Source organism: Ostrinia furnacalis, unplaced genomic scaffold (genome assembly GCF_004193835.3).
Source record: "Ostrinia furnacalis isolate ACB-3 unplaced genomic scaffold, ASM419383v2 OfSCF6844, whole genome shotgun sequence".
NCBI classification, from domain to species: Eukaryota; Metazoa; Arthropoda; class Insecta; order Lepidoptera; family Crambidae; genus Ostrinia; species Ostrinia furnacalis.
Genome location: NW_021137083.1, coordinates 105,071 through 124,453, shown reverse-complemented (window position 1 = coordinate 124,453; position 19,383 = coordinate 105,071). Strand labels below are relative to the sequence as shown.

Genomic DNA, 19,383 nt, shown 5'->3' with positions numbered 1-19,383 from the left:
TAGGCCAGTGCCTAGGGGCCCACTATGACCAGGGGCCCAGCACTCCCGATTAAAAAATGAAAAAAAAAAAGTCAACGATTATTTTTATGCAACAAAACTCAAACTCTAAACTTCGTCTTATTTTGGTTTACACATTCAATCGTCATATTTCGATATTGTGAAACCTAAATCATTTTCGTAACGTTGGCATTACTGCTTTGGTTTACATGACAGGTGGACAGTCGACGCAATTCTGAGGCTAAAAAGCCTCACTGCGGTGGCTAGGGAGAGGGGTGAGGGTGTGTCATTCGATATAGCCAACGCTTTCAATACCATCCCTCATTCCAACATGGAATCCACCACTCTAGGCACTTCAACATCACAGAGTGCCTCAGTACTTTCGAGCGCTGATGGCCGATTACTTACGGGACGGCAAGACTTAGAGACGGCAAGCTCAAACGGCGCGGCGTAGCCAGCGGGGTTCCGCAGGGTTCGGTGCTCGGTCCACTCTTGTGGAACCTTGGCTACAACTGGCTCTTCCGGGGCGTCCTTCTCGCGGGCATGAGTGTCATATGCTATGCGGATGACGCTCTGGTCACTGCCCGGGGGAAGACATTTGGGGCCGAAGCACGGCTGGCGTCGGCGGGCGGCACATTAGTCGCTCGCAGAATACGACAACTCGGCCTGAAAGTCGCGCTGGAGAAAACTTAGGCCCTCTTCTTTCCAGGGCCTCGCCAGCGCGCCCCTCCCGACGCCCACATTGTGGTTGAGGACGTTAGGATCGACGTCAAAGGCCAGATGAAATATCTGGGCCTCACGCTTGACGGGAGGTAGCATTTTAGCCCGCACTTCAGCGGGCTAGCGCTACGCCTCCTCAAGGCAGCCGGCGCACTAAGTTGGCTCCTCCCGAATTTGGGAGGGTCACAACACAAACGAGGTGTCGTCGACTTTATGCCGGCGTTCTGAGGAGCATGGCGCTGTATGGCGCCCCAATCTGGGCGGACGCACTCCACAAGAGGGAGAATGCTGCCCTTCTGCGCAGGCCCCAGCGGGCAATAGCGCAGAGGGTCACAAAGACCTACCGCACGGTAGGGCACGCTGCGGCGGCGTGTCTCCTCGCTGGTACTCCTCCTTGGGAGCTAGAAGTTGGGATCTTGTCTGTCATCTATCACTGGATGGCAGACCAGAAGGCGCGTGGAATGCGCCCGGCCCCGTAGCGGCGCGGTGCCGTCAGGCTGGAAGAGCACGAGATCATGATCGAGAAGACATGACCTGTTCTGGACCAATGGTTGGAACGATCGCACGGGTTCCTCACGTTCTGTCTGGCGCAGGTGCTGACCGGGCATGGCTACCTGCATAGAATTGGGCAAGTGGAATCCCCGCTGTGCCACAAATGCGGCGTGGCGGATGACACGGTGCAGCACACCCTCGCGGTTTGCACAGGCTGGGAGGAGCAGCGCCGTGTCCTCACTGCGGTCGAGGGCCAGGATCTTACGCTTCCGAGCCTGGTCCACGCCATGCTGGGAAGTGAAGGTTGCTGGAAGGCGGTCGCCTCCTTTTGCGAAGAGGCGGTTGTACGACCGTTCTACTCTGCCCCCAGGTGGCGGTCAGGAGGCCGGAGGTGCGGGGGCACCCTTGTCACCTCCGTCTGACGGGAACGGCTTGGCGTTTCGGGCCATTCCCGTCGGACCCCCACAAAGGGGGCGTGTAGGGACCGCCGTGTAGGCGAGCTGTCGCCGGTGGTATCGCGGAAGTCTAAGGCTACGGCCGGATACTCGCGACACCCCCACTTGGGCGATCACGGAACGCCGCGGAGGTACTTTTAGTGGTTTTTCAGCGTCCATGCTGTCTCTTTTTGGTAAATAGTAGGTACTGGATTAACGATTAACGGACTTAGGATAATTTAACGGAAGTTAACGAGTCCGTTAACATTTTTTAAAGTTAACTTAAAAGTTAATCCGTTAATAGAAATGTTAACTTCGTTAATTAACGATTAACGGATTAACGAGTTAATGCCCAGCTATGGGNTCTACATTATACTCATTTAGAGTTTTGCATTTATAGATCTTTTTAGCGTTATTGATATACATTGATATAAAGTTGTTATCATTTTGTCTTTCCTTGAGTTCTGTCATATAATGTACTTAAATATAATGTCCACAGAAAACCGTACCATTTTCATCGTTTTACAAAACGAGTCCATCATTATAATTTGCGGTATTTTTGTTTAAAACACATTTCATTAAAAACGCACATTACATAATTTATGTAATTAATGAGCTTTTTATTTTTAAATAAATAAATGGTCTAGTGAAATCGAACAGTTTTATTAATACATTAAAATCCCCCTTTTGTTTTCATTTTATTAAGTTAAGTGTCACCTAATAAAAAAACATTTGTGTAAAATTACAATTTCATATCGATACCACAGATTATTATTATTAACCACTAAGTTACCATTACCTATTGGCACCACCGATGAGTTAGTCCTATCACCTGCCAGTGGCGCCACTGATTTTGATTGGTTTGGTAAAAACATAGCTGGGCACCGTTAATCAAATAGTTAACTTCGTTAATCGTTAAACCGTTAATAAAAAAATTAACTTCGTTAAACGTTAAAACGTTATATTTCGCAAGATTTAACGCAAGTTAACGTTAATCGTTAATCCGTTAACACTAAGGCTTGNTAAAAACCACCACCACCATCTGTGTGGCTTGTTTAGAAACCTGTCCTTTATTTTTAGTCTACCCGCATATCTTGAATCATCTGGAACAGGTCTAGTATTAGTACCGGTGGCAGTAGTTTATTTTATCGGTTGCAGCACGTTCTTCATCATGATAGAGCTGAAGTAACGTAAGTTGCTCGTATAGAGTGCGCACGCGGCATGCGCTGGCTACGTCAGCGAGGTAATTATTAATCTACCCGCATCACTTGAATCATTTGGAACAGTTTTAGCTATGGTTCTAGTATTACGGGCGGCAATTTGTTATCACTAGGCAGCGCTTTTATGCGGTCGAGAATTCTGTTAATCATAGCGCGTTCTTCGTCACGGTAGAGCTCCGGTAACTTAATTTCCTCGTATAGCGTGCGCACGCGGCGTTCGCTAGCGGCGTCGGCGAAAACTTAATTATTAATCTACTCGCATATCTTGAATCATTTGGAACATTTCTAGTATCAGCATTGGAGGCAATTTGTTATCGTTGGGTAACGCTTTAATGCGGTCGAGAATTCTGTTGGTCATAACGCGTTCTTCATCCCGATAGAGCTCCGGTAACCTAAGCTCCTCGTATAGCGTGCGCACGCGGCGTTGGCGAAAACGTAATTTTTAATCTACTCGCATATCTTGAATCATTTGGAACATTTCTAGTATCAGCACTGGTGACAATTTGTTATCGTTGGGTAACGCTTTAATGCGGTCGAGAATTCTGTTGGTCATAGCGCGTTCTTCGACACGGTAGAGCTCCGGTAATCTAAGCTCCTCGTATAGCGTGCGCACGCGGCATGCGCTGGCTACGTCAGCGATCTACCCGTATCTCTTGAATCATTTGGAACAGTTCTAGCTATGGTTCTAGTATTAGTACGGGCGGCAATTTGTTATCACTAGGCAGCGCTTTTATGCGGTCGATAATTTTGTTAGTCATAGCGCGTTCTTCGTCACGGTAGAGCTCTGGTTACCTAAGCTCCTCGTTGAGCGTGCACACGCGGCGTTGGCGAAAACGTAATTTTTAATCTACTCGCATATCTTGAATCATTTGGAACATTTCTAGTATCAGCATTGGAGGCAATTTGTTATCGTAGGGTAACGCTTTAATGCGGGCGAGAATTCTGTTAGTCATAGCGCGTTCTTCGTCACGGTAGAGCTCCGGTAACCTAAGCTCCTCGTATAGCGTGCGCACGCGGCATTCGCTGGCGGCGTCAGCGCGGCCGTAGCACGCCTCGAGCTGCGCGCGCGCCGCGTCCCCGCCGCGCGCCAGCGCCTGCACCGCCAGCCACGTGCACTTGCCCTCCTGGATGTCCGTGCCCGACTTACCATTTTCTTTTTCATCCCCGAAGCAATCGATGTAATCGTTCTGCGAAAGAAGATAAAGGTGAAAGAAATAGCCAGTTTCTCTGTGGTAAAACATTTCTGCCTGATCACACATTCCATCAGGGGAGAAGCATGTCAAGAGCTTTCTTCTTGCGTTTAAAAAAACTGTGTTGTTGTTTGCGCCGTAGCGTTGTCATGCTGTCGTCATGCTGTGTGTCGTCAGTCTGTTACTCTGTACTACTTGTCATGCTGTCGTCACGATGATGACACAGAGGTAGGGCCTCAAACGTTCCTCAAAGATGATATTTTCCTGTTCGTGGTTTGTGGTCAGCAAATCAGGGCAAACTTGTTTCTATGTAAGCATTGTTTAAAATAAATATTTCAAGTGACTTTTCCTCTCACCTGCATAGATAAAAGTAATCCCATTTCTTCAAAAATTTCTTCCACGCTGTCAAAGACATTCTTGTCTGCTTTGTTAGCCAACAATAAGCTAGTGTAGATCGGTAGTTTAAATGTGTAGTAACATCTCCTGTAGATTGAATACCTGTTGAATTGCTGTATTGTAAATTGGCTGAAATCGTTTGGAGACGGGTCATACTGGCCAAAACACAAATGTCTGAGAGTCTGAAAAAACAATTGCAAGTAAATAAAACCCTTCAATATTAACAACTACCCGATGGAACTCACTGCGCACCTTGCTGGAATGCGAATCTCCTTCGCACTTACCCGAACGGGGCGAACGCGGGGAGGTAAGTACCTAGTTACCTACCTCCTCGCGTTCGCGTATAGATAAATTAAATTATGTATGACTATTGACTAGAGCGTCTATGTGGCATAGACGTCTATGGTTCACGGCCATCGGATACGCAGTTAACTCGAACGGGTTGTGATCTCAATTGTTTAATTTTTTGTTACCTACCTCATTGAACGTGTTTAACATGTCAGGATAACAGCTTCTGTCGCCAAAGTTTTCTTTCAACATATCGAAGATTATGGTTAGTATGAGCAGCGAGTCATTGATGGCCAAATCGCCAACGTCGGGTAAACGGTACCAGCAGAGGGCACCTCGCCGAGTCGTGGATTTGTCAGCCATATCGTCCAGGATTAACAAACTTGTCTGAAACTGAAAACAGTATCTACTAGCGTGTGGTCTATGAGAAATGTCTAATAATTTAAACTTCTTTTTGTGTTGTATAGTTTAGGTAGGCTTTAACCAGTAGTTCCTGAGATTAGCGCGTTCAAAAAAACAAACAATTTACTGTAGACTTAGATTAATTATTTTAAGCCTATAGCATGACATAGGTAGCCATCAGATGCAGACAACAATAGCAGTTGTCCTTAATTACAATACAATGATGAAGTATTACGTTAATAATTTCCTTATTAGTAAGATATCATTAGCTTACAATTTCGTAGTCGACTTGAGCTGAATCGGCTTAAAACGGAAAATCCGTTACACGTGAAGTTATTCCGTTGTTTTGACTTGTTTTGCTCAAATCCTAGTTGCCGGTTATATGTATAACCGACTTTTTGGGATGGGTCCAGAAAAGTTTGTTTTGTTGTGTTTACCAGTGTCGCTTACCAGTTCCACACACCAGCCCAGAATGCGCGCTAACCTCATGGTCTCGTCGGTGATTTTGTCCGGACTCTCCAACCTTTGGTAGGCGCGCACCGTCATTAGACCGCGGGCTTTGCTGCCACCGGCTGAATTGTACTCTATCATCTGGAGCAAATGTCACAGCACAATGGAGAAGTTTAGTGACGTTGAAAACATTAGATTTCACCGAATGGGATTAAAATATAGACCAAAACTAAAAAGCCGGTGAAGTTATTTTTGAATTCCATCAAGAAATGGCTGGCAAATTAATTGTTTAAATTACCTACATATTTTCAAGTGGAACTTATACATAGGCGGTGCCGTGACGTCAGGCCACCTGTTCAAGTTTCATTGTGATTGAAACTGCAGTGTCAAATTATTCCATTGAGATTCAATTACGATTCAATTGAGCCATTTGTAAATTAGCGGACTTGGGGTCCTGGGGTGATTGCCTGTTTGTAGGTACTCCAAATGAATGGCGTGAAGTCACCGTTCAAATGGCGCGACCGTCGCATCGGTCGGTACCTACTTATCATTTGTTTTNGTAATATTAATCTACTCGCATATCTTGAATCATTTGGAACATTTCTAGTATCAGCATTGGAGGCAATTTGTTATCGTTTGGTAACGCTTTAATGCGGTCGAGAATTCTGTTGGTCATAGCGCGTTCTTCATCCCGATAGAGCTCCGGTAACCTAAGCTCCTCGTAGAGCGTGCGCACGCGGCATTCGCTGGCGGCGTCGGAGCGGCCGTAGCACGCCTCGAGCTGCGCGCGCGCCGCGTCTCCGCCGCGCGCCAGCGCCTGCACCGCCAGCCACGTGCACTTGCCCTCCTGGATGTCTGTGCCTGCCTTACCTTCTACTTTTTCATCCCCGAAGCAATCGTTGTAATCGTTCTGCGAAAGAAGATAAATGTGAAAGATATAGCCAGTTTCTCTGTGGTAAAACATTTCTGCCTGATCACACATTCCATCAGGGGAGAAGCATGTCAAGAGTTGTTGCGTTTAAAAAAACTGTGTTGTTGTTTGCGCCGTAGCGTTGTCGTCATCATGCTGTGTGTCGTCAGTCTGTTACTCTGTACCTACTTGTCATGCTGTCGTCACGATGATGACACAGAGGTAGGGCCTCAAACGTTCCTCAAAGGTGGTATTTTCCTGTTCGTGGTTTGTGGTCAGCAAATCAGGGCAAACTTGCTTCTATGTAAGCATTGTTTAAATAAAATAAATATTTTAAGTGACTTCTCTCACCTGCATAGATAAAAGTAATCCCATTTCTTCAAAAATTTCTTCCACGGTGTTAAAGACATTCTTGTCTGCTTTGTTAGCCAACAATAAGCTAATGTAGATCGGTAGTTTAAATGTGTAGTAACTTCTCCTGTCAATTGAATACCTGTTGAATTGCTCTATTGTAAATTGGCTGAAATCTTTTGGAGGCGGGTCATACTGGCCAAAACACAAATGTCTGAGAGTCTGAAAAAACAATTGCAAGTAAGTAAAGTCCTTAAATATTAACAACTAAGTACCCGATGGAACTGACTGCGCACCCCGCTGGAATATAGAAAATTTTACACAAAGAAAACATTCTTTTATTTTTGAAAAGAAATAGAACTGCATTCAAAGGTTTTCGATTTTTTTTTCGAAAATTTACTACCATACGAGGACCATAACATTTTCTGAAACATATGATATTAATTAAAATAATTTAAGATTTCATGGTTTTCATTATTTCATTTCCTTTCATTTGATTTATCAAGTATGTTAGAGAGATTTCATTCTTATACTTAACACTAACCATCGATGTAATAAAAAATACAGGGTGTAATTTTTAACAGATTTTAGTTGGTTCGATTCCCGGGTGTGTCAAGCAAATTTTTGGAAATCTTTGAATGCAGTTCTATTTCTTTTCAAAAATAAAGGAATGTTTTCTTTGGGTAAAATGTTCTGTCTACAGTATTAAGAGAACTTTCCCTCGAGATGGCATTACAACATTCCACCTTGTACTTAGATAAATTAATATGTATGAGTAGATAACTATGTAATAGAGCGCCGACGTGGCGCTATGGTTCACGGCCATCAGGTACCTACGCAGTAAACTCGACCGGGTTGTGATCTCAATTGTTTAATTTTTTTGTTACCTACCTCATTGAACGTGTATAAGATGTCAGGATAACAGCTTCTGTCGCCAAAGTTTTCTTTCAACATGTCGAAGATTATGGTTAGTATGAGCAGCGAGTCATTGATGGCCAAATCGCCAACGTCGGGTAAACGGAACCAGCAGACTGCACCTCGCCGGGTCGTGGATTTGTCAGCCATATCGTCCAGGATTAACAAACTTGTCTGAAACTGAAAACAGTATCTATTAGCGTGTGGTCTATGAGAAATGTCTAATAATTTAAACTTCTTTTTGTGTTGTATAGTTTAGGTAGGCTTTAACCAGTAGTTCCTGAGATTAGCGCGTTCAAAAAAACAATCAATTTACTGTAGACTTAGATTAATTATTTTAAGCCTATAGCATGACATAGGTAGCCATCAGTTGCAGACAACAATAGCAGTTGTCCTTAATTACAATACAATGATGAAGTATTACGTTAATAATTTCCTTATTAGTAAGATATCATTAGCTTACAATTTCGTAGTCGACTTGAGCTGAATCGCCTTAAAACGGAAAATCCGTTACATGTGAAGTTATTCCGTTGTGAGGCCGGCATTTTGACTTGTTTTGCTCAAGTCCTAGTTGCCGGTTATATGTTTATATAACCGACTTTTTGGGATGGGTCCAGAAAAGTTTGTTTTGTGTTTACCAGTGTCGCTTACCAGTTCCACACACCAGCCCAGAATGCGCGCTAACCGCATGGTCTCGTCGGTGATTTTGTCCGGACTCTCCAGCCTTTGGTAGGCGCGCACCGTCATAAGACCGCGGGCTTTGCTGCCACCGGCTGAATTGTACTCCATCATCTGGTAATAAATGTCACACCACAATGGAGAAGTTTCGTGATGTTGAAAACATTAGATTTCACTGAATGGGACTAAAATATAGACCAAAACTAAAACATAGGCGGTGCCGTGACGTCAGGCCACCTGTTCAAGTTTCAATCACAATGCAGTGTCAAATTATTCCATTGAAATTCAATTACGATTCAATTGAGCCATTTGTAAATTAGCGGACTTGGGGTCCTGGGGTGATTGCCTGTTTGTAGGTACTCCAAATGAATGGCGTGAAGTCACCGTTCAAATGGCGCGACCGTCGCATCGGTCGGTACCTACTTATCATTTGTTTTAACAGATCAAACTTAAACTTTTCCCTGGGGGTTTATGATCAAAGCACCACACTGGCTGGAGTTTGAGTAGGTACCTAAAATTACTAAAATACATAAAAGAAATACCAAATCGAAACGGCACGATTTAGGCGCTCTTATCATCAGGAAGCGATTACTACCTACTACATAGTATTACGATTACGATGTCGTATGAGGATTATACATAGGATACCGGGCAACATGGAAAGCATTGGGGGAGGCCTATGTTCAGCAGTGGACGAGATGATGATGATGATGAGGATTAACGGGCTTGTCGTAAACCGTCTTATTCGCATTCCATTATGAATGAAAAAAAAATTAAAAATGCTTTCATTCGCATTGTAGTCCAGTCAATAAAGCATTATAGATGGAAAACTGTAGAACACAATTTCTGACTACAGGACTTTATTTAGACTAGTTAGGAGGTGAACATAGCAAAAGTCCCCGCCCTTAGCCCTTGAGCCGACGGGGAGAGGGGGGTTTAAAGGTGCCACTTTTCGGTTTTTCGCTTAATCCTCGGAAACTATGCGTCCTAGTGACATGACTACTTTGAACCAAAAAAAGCATATTCAATTTGCTACAGATGAGATACTCAACTTTTTTGATAAATTGTATAGTTTTCGCGGCATCTGCTCTAGAAGGTCTGTAATATTGGAAATTTTATTTTTGTCTTACATGTTCCCATCAGGAGAAAATCGACTAAATCAACATTGAGCAATCATTCTAGACATGCGAGAGCATGTTAAGCCTAGTCCCAGCGAGGGGACTACACCGTGCGTATATTTAGACGAATCACTTTGAGCCACTTTTGAATCCTCATCACTCAAAAACTACTGTGCATTAACACTTCAAATTTGGCTCATGTGTTGAGACTTGCAAGATATACATCAGTTTCAAATTTCATAAATATGCCTCAAACGGTTCTTTAGATATTGACGTCCAAAAATCTACATGTCTGACCTATAGACCAAATTCTAACCACTTCCAGATGACCTCGAAGGTTCAAATTTGGCATCCAGAAAGGTAGTTATGTAAATACAAAGGAACAAATAAAAAACCAGTAAATTTTAACATTTCACATGTGATAGATAGATAGTAGTGCTCTAAATATCGATTTTTGAACGTCAATACCTAAATAACCGTTTGAGGTATATTTATGAAATTTGAAGCTGATGTACATCTTGCAAGTCTCAATACATGAGCCAAATTTGAAGTGTTAATGCACAGTAGTTTTTGAATGATGAGGAGTCAAAAGTGGCTCTAATTGGTTCGTCTAAATATACGCACGGTGCAGTCCCCTCCATGGAACTAGGCTTAACATGCTCCCGCATGTCTATAGTGTTTGCTCAATGTTGATTTAGTCGATTTTCTCCTGAAAGGAACATGTAAGACAACAATAAAATTTCCAATTTTACAGACCTTCTAGAGCAGATGCCGCAAAAACTATACAAGATATAGAAAAACTTGACGGTCTCACCTGTAGCAAATTGAATAAGCTTTTTTTGGTTCATAGTAGTCATGTCACTAGGACGCATAGTTTCCGAGGATTAAGCGAAAAACCGAAAAGTGGTACCTTTAAACCCCCCTCTCCCCGCCGGCTCAAGGGCTAAGGGCGGGGACTTTTGCTATGTTCACCTCCTAACTAGGCTAAATAAAGTCCCGAGGTCAGAAATTGTGTTCCAAGGATTTCTCTCTACACCGTCGTTAAGGCATTCATTGACTGGACTATTGAACGTCCTTGCTTTTTATCACTTCATACCTATAGATGACCCACGCTGAACTGTTCCACCAAACTCAATGACAGGGGGGCGCTACCATCGTTCAACTATATGGTTTCCAACATGGCAAAAATCGGAACCAGCGATCCGGTATTGACGGTGGCGCCCCACTGTCAATGTCATCGATAGGACAGTCCCATTGGAACTATACTTATGTACCTATTTACCTTTTTGACTCGACTGGCGATGTCAGGCACACGTGCAAACTTGTTCACCATGGCAGCTACAATTTCTGGGAAAAGCGCTAAGAATTTAGCCTTTTCCTCGTTTTCATCAAAAGAAACATTATTGATGTTTTTGTTGGAGTTTCTGTAAAGATAGGTTACGAACTGATGAATGCATGTTTCATTCATGAATTTATTTATTATTAGTGTAGCAACTAGTTATCTACTTGCCTAATATTTTTTTGGTAATTACGTTATTATTCTGCGCGTAAATACTAGTTGACGTGGTTAAAAGTACCTACTTAATCTATACAAATGCAAAACTTTTTTTTGCACCTCTAGGTAAATTATGTAGTCTGTCGAGGAACACTATTATGTGGTCGCGATTCTTCATCAGTGAGGGACCGAATAAGAAGAAGAAGGTAAATACTTAATAAACTGGTACATTTGAAACTTGAGAATAATAGGTAATAAAACATGACAAATGGGGAAAAGGGTTCCGTTTTTAGGGTTCCGTAGTCCTGACAAGGAACCCTTATAGTTTCGATACGTCTGTCTGTCCGAGGTTTTGCTTGGAAACTATTGGCACTATAGAGAGCTGTAATTTTGTGGAGGTAGTTATGTAGGTATGACAAAACGGTAAAATAAAATGTAAAGTGGGGATGAATTTTTTTTTCATCTTCTACCCCATCGTGTGGGGTACCGTTGGATAGATCTTTTAAAATGGTTTTGCGATTTCTCAGACTATTTTTCCATTAGGGATCTGTTTGCAAATTATTAAAGTTTAAAGTGCCAATTATTGTTCGAATTGGGCTCCCCCCCCCCTGAAAATTAAACTGTTGGCCTGAAAAATCTGGAAAAATTCGTGATAATACTGCTTTTCATTAACTTTCAAGGAAAACTAGTTATAACGGTTAAGATACATCAGTTAGTTTAAGCACAGAATAATAATAAGTAACTACGGTTTAAGGCTGAGTTGCACCACCTAACTTTGACCGTTACTATAACGATAACCGGTGTTTTTTGTATGGATTTTGACAGATTTTTGACGTTTGTCAAAGTTAAAGTAAGATGGTGCAACCCAGCCTACGAGGTGCTAAGAGTAAGGCGGTTATCACACTGCGCCGCGCTCCGCCGCGGAGCGCGGGGCGACAGATTTAATAATTGAATGCAAGTAGGTACCTCAGTTTGTATAGAAAACACGCGCGGCACTTCACACTGATAACGCGTCCGCGCGCATGATTTTTTATATGAAAATCACGCGCTCCGCGGAGGAGCACGGCGCAGTGTGATAACCGCCTAAGGCCTCAGCCTCGAGTTTAGCGGGCAGCGGGGCGGGAGCGGAGGCGGCGCGGGAGCGGCAGGATCTTATGCGTAAAATCAAATAGACCGGTTCTCGAAAACAGCGGCGCGGGAGCGGGCAACGAGCGGGCAGCGCTCTCCTTCTTTTGCCCACAATAAATCGAGCGTTAGGATTAAATTTGAATTGAAACAAAATTGTCGCCGTTATTCAGACATTTCGTTTGCGAATAAAAACAAATATCTCGACAACACAACCCCGAACACAACACTTCGCCGCTAAAGCGCCGCGCGAGCTGCCCGCTTGTTTCGAGAACGGGTCTTCGTTGCCCGCCCCGCTCCCGCGCCGCCCCCGCTCCCGCGCCGCTGCCCGCTAAATTCGAGGCTGAGGCCTTAGTATAGGCCTCGGTTTTTTCGAGAACCGGTCTATTTGATTTTACGCATAAGATCCTGCCGCTACCGCTGCCGCCCCGCTGCACCGTCATTTGACTCATGCATGAAACAATTTCTTAAACAGTAAAAATTCCTTAGAAGAAAGTATATGAAAAGTGACTTTAGATGAAGTAATTGCTTGCTTCTGAAATATATTGTGGTAACGACGGACAACTACGGAACCACTTGTTTTCCATCTGGCTACGGAACCCTAAAAATCGACTAAGTGTGTAATCGGACTCGCGCACGAAGGGTCCAGACACTTTTATTATTGTATGGAAACCTCGCTTCAAATTTATTTTATTTTAATTTAATTTCAACAATATTCTGTGAATATTTTATGTCAAGCCTCTAACTTGTTGAATGGGAGCCCCCCTCGCCTATTTATTTTAACCAGGTATTCTGTTTTTAGTTTTTGTTGTTAAAGCAGCAACAGAAATACATATATCATTCTGTGAATATTTCAACTTTCTAGCTATCACGGTTCATGAGATGCAGCCTGGTGACAGAAAGAAAGCGAAGTCTTAGACTATTAGGCGCAGACCACCGATGTTTAGTTGGCCCGTTGGCCGATAGGGCCCGATTTTAATTTGTATGAAGAATCGGCCAAATGAAATCGGTGTAATGTGCGTCCGTCCATACATGCCCATACTGATTAACCTATCCAAGCCCAACTAAACTATCGGCCGACGAAAAATCGACGGTCTGCGCCTAGGCTTAGTAATAGGGCTCCGTTTTTACCCTTTGGGTCACGGAACCCTAAAAAGCCAGGTTAGGGCTTGGATCTTTTATTTTAAAAATTAAATAAAGCTTACAGCTGCTGATCAGTAACTCGGTAGTTTTAAATTTTTGCAGATTTTTTAGTTTAGTAGAACCTAGGACTTATCGTCTCGTAAAACAAAAATTTCTATTGAGCTACGTTAGTACATAATGTGTAGTAAAAACCATTAAATATGATTTCACTACTTATTTTTCAACAGATTAAAGTAAAANTAAAAACCATGATTTCACTACTTATTTTTCAACAGATTAAAGTAATATTAAATATATTTCATCGAATTTTTAATAAAATATAGAGGAATAAATCTAGTAAAAACTTACTTCAACTTCCTTTTCAATTCAATATCCTCAACAACTGACTCCATTTGAAGAATAGATGCAATTAATTTTTAAATGTCTCTTATATCGATTCTGGTTGTTTATTGGTATTTATTACTTGTTCTATTTTTTTGTCTTCTAGGGCACGTCTTTTTGAAAGAATGTCTGTTATGAACTGAACAGACAATGGCGATTGCTTTAGCTTTTATAAGTTCGACGATGGATTCCATGTAGCAATCTGCGTCATTGTATTGAATATTAACTTACTGAGTAAGTTACGTCACACAGCACTGCTCCACATTACATAGACCGGTAAGTAGGTACCTAACCGTTCTCCTACTAGATAGATATTTTAAGGAAATTATTTGTATTTTGGATAGTATAGGTACGTAATATTTAAGCAAGAACTTCTATACTTTTAATAGGTATTATAAAGAGGAAAGATTTGTATTTTTGTTTTTGTTGCCGCCCCGTTACTACAACTGCAATAATTTACCCAGTTAGCAATTAATTGATAGCGATTGAGTATAGCAATTATGTAAAGAAAACAATAATCCAATTTAACGTGACCAAGTAGTAATTTACCTCACATTAGTTTTCTGTGCAAAAACAAACTTAAAATAGATGACTTTTCTCTAGCTAGACTACTTAGTATACCTACCTTATTGACCCAGAGTAATAATGAATACTAAAAGGAATGAATAGAGCCTTTGAAAAATTTCAGTCATAGATCGTTGTTTTGTGGTTTATTTATTGTCCTGAAGCAGTGATAGGGTTCATACCGGGATTGGGACATGTGCTTTTTTAAAAATCTACTTGCAAAGATAAATTAATGAGTTTTAAGTGCTTTTTTTTGTTTTTTAGTATTATTGAGTTTTCTTGCACTTTTAATTAGCATTAGCTAAATAAAAGAAAAATAGTGAAAATTAGGCTGTATAGAGCAAACCCATAAGCCGTTTTAAACAAACTAAAAAAATTATAGATATTAATTTGACACTGACAGTGACTGTGACAGTGACAGTCTGTTGTTGACAGAACAGAACAGCTGATTTGGGTTTCCTATGTATTACTTTTCTCTATGGATTTGGGAACCATTTTGGGAACTGGGAAGCAAATAAGCAAAAAAGTGGATAGTTCTTTGAATTTAGTTGAAATAAGTATTAATTTATTACCCTTTTTGTGTTATTGTTCGTCAAATAAAAGCTATTAAAAATGACTAGTGAAGCAGAAAAAGTTCTACCTCATGTAAAAAAGAACAATCAAATGAATTTGAAAAATCTCCGCGTATCTTTGAGGTATAGGCCGAAACTTGTAAAACTTATCTTAAAAATGAGGCATTGCATCAGGAAAAAGAACCTCTTACTTATGAAATTAAAGGAACGATTAAAGGTTTTGGTAAGTTAATAAACATAACCTCTAAATCTAATTGGCTAGCATTATTTTGGCAGTATTTTTTTAGATCAAGTAGGCAATGACTATTTTAGACTATTTTAGGGAACATGTAATAATAATAGTGAATTATACTTATGGATTTATTTTTACATTATATGGTTTTGCAGGATAAAGCATCTCTGCAGAAAACAGATTCATATTGCCAAACTGAGAGTGAATCTTTGAGTTCCACTATAGATACCAATACAGTAGGTTCGAAATCGAACGATTCATTCAAATCTTTACTTAAGACAGAAGAGTCTTCTGACGTAAAAGAAGAGTCCGGTTGGGATGTAAACAAAGATGGAGAGAAAGCTATGAGTATAGCTGATCAAGTGAAGGAGATTGCCCAAAGTGCATTGCAGCAGTCGGGAATGGTTTACGTTGAGTCTGCGGGCATGTACTATGACTATAAGACTGGTTACTATTATAATTCTGTAAGTGGTTTGTCAATAAACTGGAAGTTAATAAGAGTTGTCTAACTGTTTGGCCAAATATTACAGTTGTTAAATATTTTTACAACTTGTCATAAATATCAGACATATTAAGACATTATGACATTGATAACAGGGATGAATTTGAATGTAATGTTCCAGGAATTGGGTCTGTACTATCATACAGACACAGGGTGCTACTACTATTACTGTGAAGAGAAGAAAAACTTTGTATTCCACTCATACCCCGACCGCAGTGCTGTGGCAGCAAATGCTGCTTTACTTGCTCATGAAAAAAGGAAAGCTAAAAAGCATAAAAAGGTACCAGTTTTTAGTTAATACTGATGTATGAAATGTTTACTGATTAATTAATTAATGATGAGATCTGATGATTATATCAATCTCTGGTTAAACTAGGCAATTCAAATTTCATATGTTTTTTCCCAATGAGGATGTTCGCGATTGAAAAATCCGCCAGATACCGCCGTCTACGTATTGCCATCTGGCGGATTTTTCAATCGCGAAAACCCTCATTGGCAAAAAGTAATAGCAGAGTTTATTTTAAATAAGCTTAAAGTTAAACTAAGCTAAAGCAAGTAAATATTATTAAAAGTACTTTTTCAATCTTTTTTCAGGATTGGAAGAAAGAAGATGACATTGATAACCTGACGAAAAACTTAGCTCAGGTTTCACTTCGAGTCACAACCGCCTTAGGTAAATGAAATGCCCAAGTTGCCACCCAATACCAAAGTGAATATTATATATTTCAGGGCAGAGAAGACGATGCAAGCCAGCAAGAAAGTCAGCCCAAAAGACGGAAGACAGACAAGAAGAAGAAACGCAAAAGCAAAGAATCTGCTGCTGTCAAAAAACAGTTAGAAAACGATGAAAAGCAGAAGACAGATGCTAGTGAAGAAAATAAAGAAAAAGTAGACGAGATATTTGAAGCAAAAAATAAAGAAAAAGACGAAAACACAGATACTAAGGATACAAAGGCTGAAAAATCAGATGAAGATCTAGAAGATGGAGAATGCAGTGAATCAGGCAGTGATGGATCAGACACTGAAGAGAGCTCGGCACGAAGTACTTCAACTGCCAGTGATGATGACGATGACGGTAAATGAAATGTAATGTAAAAAGAAGGGGTGTTAATTGCTGTAATATCTGCGCTTTTTATAGTTAGGGCCTGCGCTAAAACGCGTGGCCGTTCGAGTCCGCGCGAGTTTGAGCGGAGGCCCTTATGGATCAAATGTATTTTATATTCAACTCATGTTAAAACCTATAGCATAAATAACGTTTTAAATAAGTTTGTGTCTAGCCTGTTGGGATATTTTAAGATTCAACATTTTTATTGTTCCAAAAATACGCGTAAATGGCATAGAAGAATTTTCTCTAATAATTTTTATTGACGGGATTGCTACCATGTACGCATGTACTTACCATGTCAATAATAATTATTATGTTAGTGACCATGAAAGTTTAAAACAATATAATTGTCTCTAACTTGTGCATTAATAATAAATTATACATCCACACTATATCAATCAAAAAACTGTGGCATCCAATGGTAGGTGTTATTTTGCAACAAAAGTGTAGTGTAATGTACTGTCTGTACACAGTACACAATGTATAACTAAGTAATATCTATTCCAGACGCAGTAGCGAAGCACCATCCGCCGTGCATGCGGGTGATCGTCAAGGAGACGAGTCTAGCCAAGCTGAAGGTGGGCAGTCTGTACCTCGTGACCAAAGATGGCGGCACCGTCGGCCGCGAGGGTGACCACCACGCTATAGTTTTGAGAGACGCCAACGTGTCTAGAGTACGTTTAGTTGTGTCATTTTTGTGTTAAAATCAAAATTTTCTTTATTTGTTTAGACTAATTAAATTAGTTCTTGCAAATCGTTAAATGCTCTTTAGAAATTACAGGTAGTAAGTAATGTTATTAAGTAAATGAGCAGTGTTGCCACCTCGGATTTTATTAAAGCGCTATCAAAAACAAAATTCAGCCAGATTTCAGAAACAAAGACTAGAAAAAAACCACCAAATTACGCCAAATTAATGAAAACATACCACCAGGAGCCTTAAAAAAGTGCGAGTTCTGATGGTAAACCCACCAAGGTGGCAACACTGTAATGAGGTGGGCTATCTTGTACCTCTAATACCTCGTGACCAAAGATGGCGGCACCGTCGGCCGCGAGGGTGACCACCACGCTATAGTGTTGAAAGACGCTAACGTGTCCAGGGTACGAAAGTGTTGGTACTTTATAAAGGGTTGTAATGAGGGCTACCATATTTGCGCTTACCAGTTGGCGCCACCGTAGAGTCATTCGTTGGCACCACCGTAGAGTCATTCGTTGGCACAATGGCGTCAACTGGTGAGAGCTCAAGTTGTAGGAGAACTCTCACATTTCCTTTAATTAGGTTGGCGCTACTGTTGAATAAGGTCCACCAAGTGAGAGCAAATGTGGGACATTTAATTAGAATAAGTTAATTATACTGCCCTGTTAAAATATACGAGAGCGAGTGAATTAATTATAATAATCAGAGCTGACTGTGCGAATTTATATGTAGTAGTTGTCTGTCTGGTAACCTTACCACCTACAATATTTTTTTTAATTTGATGCTAGATAGCACTTTATCAAAGCATACATAAAATATTTATGAATATTATTCAACTTATCCTTAGTCCATATTACTTTCTACAAGCTCTTGGATCAAGAGACAACGTCGTGTAAGTAAGTGCTAGACAATGACTTTTCAAACTATAATAATTATTTAATATTTCAGAATCACTTGGACATCAGATACGATTTGGCAAGCAGGACTTATATGGCCATGGACTTGGGTTCCAAGAATGGCACCATACTAAACGGCATGCGCATGAGTGAAAGCCAAGTTGTCAGCAAACCTATAGAGGTAAGACTTATAATTCCATCCCTCTCACGCAAAACGGTATTCTAGCATCAGCGACAGTGCCAGATATATCCAAAACTACGTAAACTTTGCTGTTTTTTTGTTTTTTATAAGTAAAAGATACAGGACAAGAGCTTCCTCGTTGTGGATAAAAAAAAAGGTTTGAGTGTATTAGAAGTTATGATATTATTATTTGTGTTTACTAATCACCGTACAATATGTTACAGATAATTCATGGCAGTATCCTACAGCTAGGTGAAACCAAATTGCTATGTCACATACATCCAGGGAAGGACACGTGTGGACACTGTGAACCAGGCCTTTTGTTGGAAAGTAAGATATTTTTATAAAAAATACTAAATTAGAATCAGCCCTTACTTACCTGGTAGTAACAAAATTTTTGCTATCATATTTTGAACTTTATTGAGATTAATGTAAGGTTAATAAAAATATTTTTCTCTAAACCAGTTCAAAAATTGAATATTTTTAGTGTTTCCAAAATATTAAAGTGAACTCTTATACTCCTCAGCTGAAGAAAAAGAAAAGAAAGCTGCCTACACTCGAACGTGTAGCGTGCAGAAACAGCACCAACTAGAGTTGGCTCGCCTCAAGAACAAATACGCGCCTCAACCGAAGGCGATCGAAGAGACCGCGTATAACGACCGGGCGCAGGCGAGGCGAACTAAAGTCGGGTCTTCGCACCACGCTGAGAAGACTCAGTCTGCTGATATTGACTCGTGAGTAACCGTCATATTTAGGTTCAATCTGACTAAAGAACTCAGGTCCTCAACCGAAAAAAATCGAGGAAACTATAGGTATAACGACCAGGCAGAGGCCAGGCGAAATACTGTTGGGTCTTTGTACCACGCCGAGATGACTCAGTAAGTACCTAGTATCTTTTGAGATATTGTTGATATTATCCGCCTCAACCTAAA

At 41.0% G+C, this 19,383-nt stretch overlaps 2 protein-coding genes across 4 annotated transcripts in view; one reads left to right on the top strand and one right to left on the bottom strand.

Moving 5' to 3' along the window:
• Window positions 1-2,752: 2,752 nt before the first annotated feature.
• Window positions 2,753-13,840, bottom strand: LOC114362865 (farnesyl diphosphate synthase 2-like). Its single transcript, XM_028318429.1, has 8 exons — window positions 13,673-13,840; window positions 10,844-10,985; window positions 8,417-8,557; window positions 7,742-7,945; window positions 6,851-7,072; window positions 6,164-6,499; window positions 5,590-5,730; window positions 2,753-4,050 (listed from the first exon to the last, which is right to left on the bottom strand). The coding sequence occupies exons 1-8, from the start codon at window positions 13,714-13,716 to the stop codon at window positions 3,706-3,708; spliced, it is 1,575 nt and encodes a 524-aa protein (XP_028174230.1). The 5' UTR covers window positions 13,717-13,840; the 3' UTR covers window positions 2,753-3,705.
• A 904-nt stretch (window positions 13,841-14,744) lies between these two features.
• Window positions 14,745-19,383, top strand: part of LOC114362870 (angiogenic factor with G patch and FHA domains 1) — a 38,289-nt gene continuing 33,650 nt past the window's right edge. Inside the window, exons 1-9 of one of the 3 annotated variants that reach the window (XM_028318435.1) lie at window positions 14,745-15,064; window positions 15,229-15,537; window positions 15,697-15,855; window positions 16,170-16,220; window positions 16,305-16,644; window positions 17,188-17,354; window positions 18,323-18,451; window positions 18,676-18,781; window positions 18,978-19,185. In XM_028318435.1, the coding sequence (XP_028174236.1) occupies window positions 14,882-15,064; window positions 15,229-15,537; window positions 15,697-15,855; window positions 16,170-16,220; window positions 16,305-16,644; window positions 17,188-17,354; window positions 18,323-18,451; window positions 18,676-18,781; window positions 18,978-19,185 (1,652 nt within the window). In that variant the 5' untranslated portion in view covers window positions 14,745-14,881. Of the gene's footprint in view, window positions 15,065-15,228; window positions 15,538-15,696; window positions 15,856-16,169; window positions 16,249-16,304; window positions 16,651-17,187; window positions 17,355-18,322; window positions 18,452-18,675; window positions 18,782-18,977; window positions 19,186-19,383 lie in introns of all 3 variants that reach the window. The other 2 variants (XM_028318434.1, XM_028318436.1) reach the window with 2 other exon arrangements.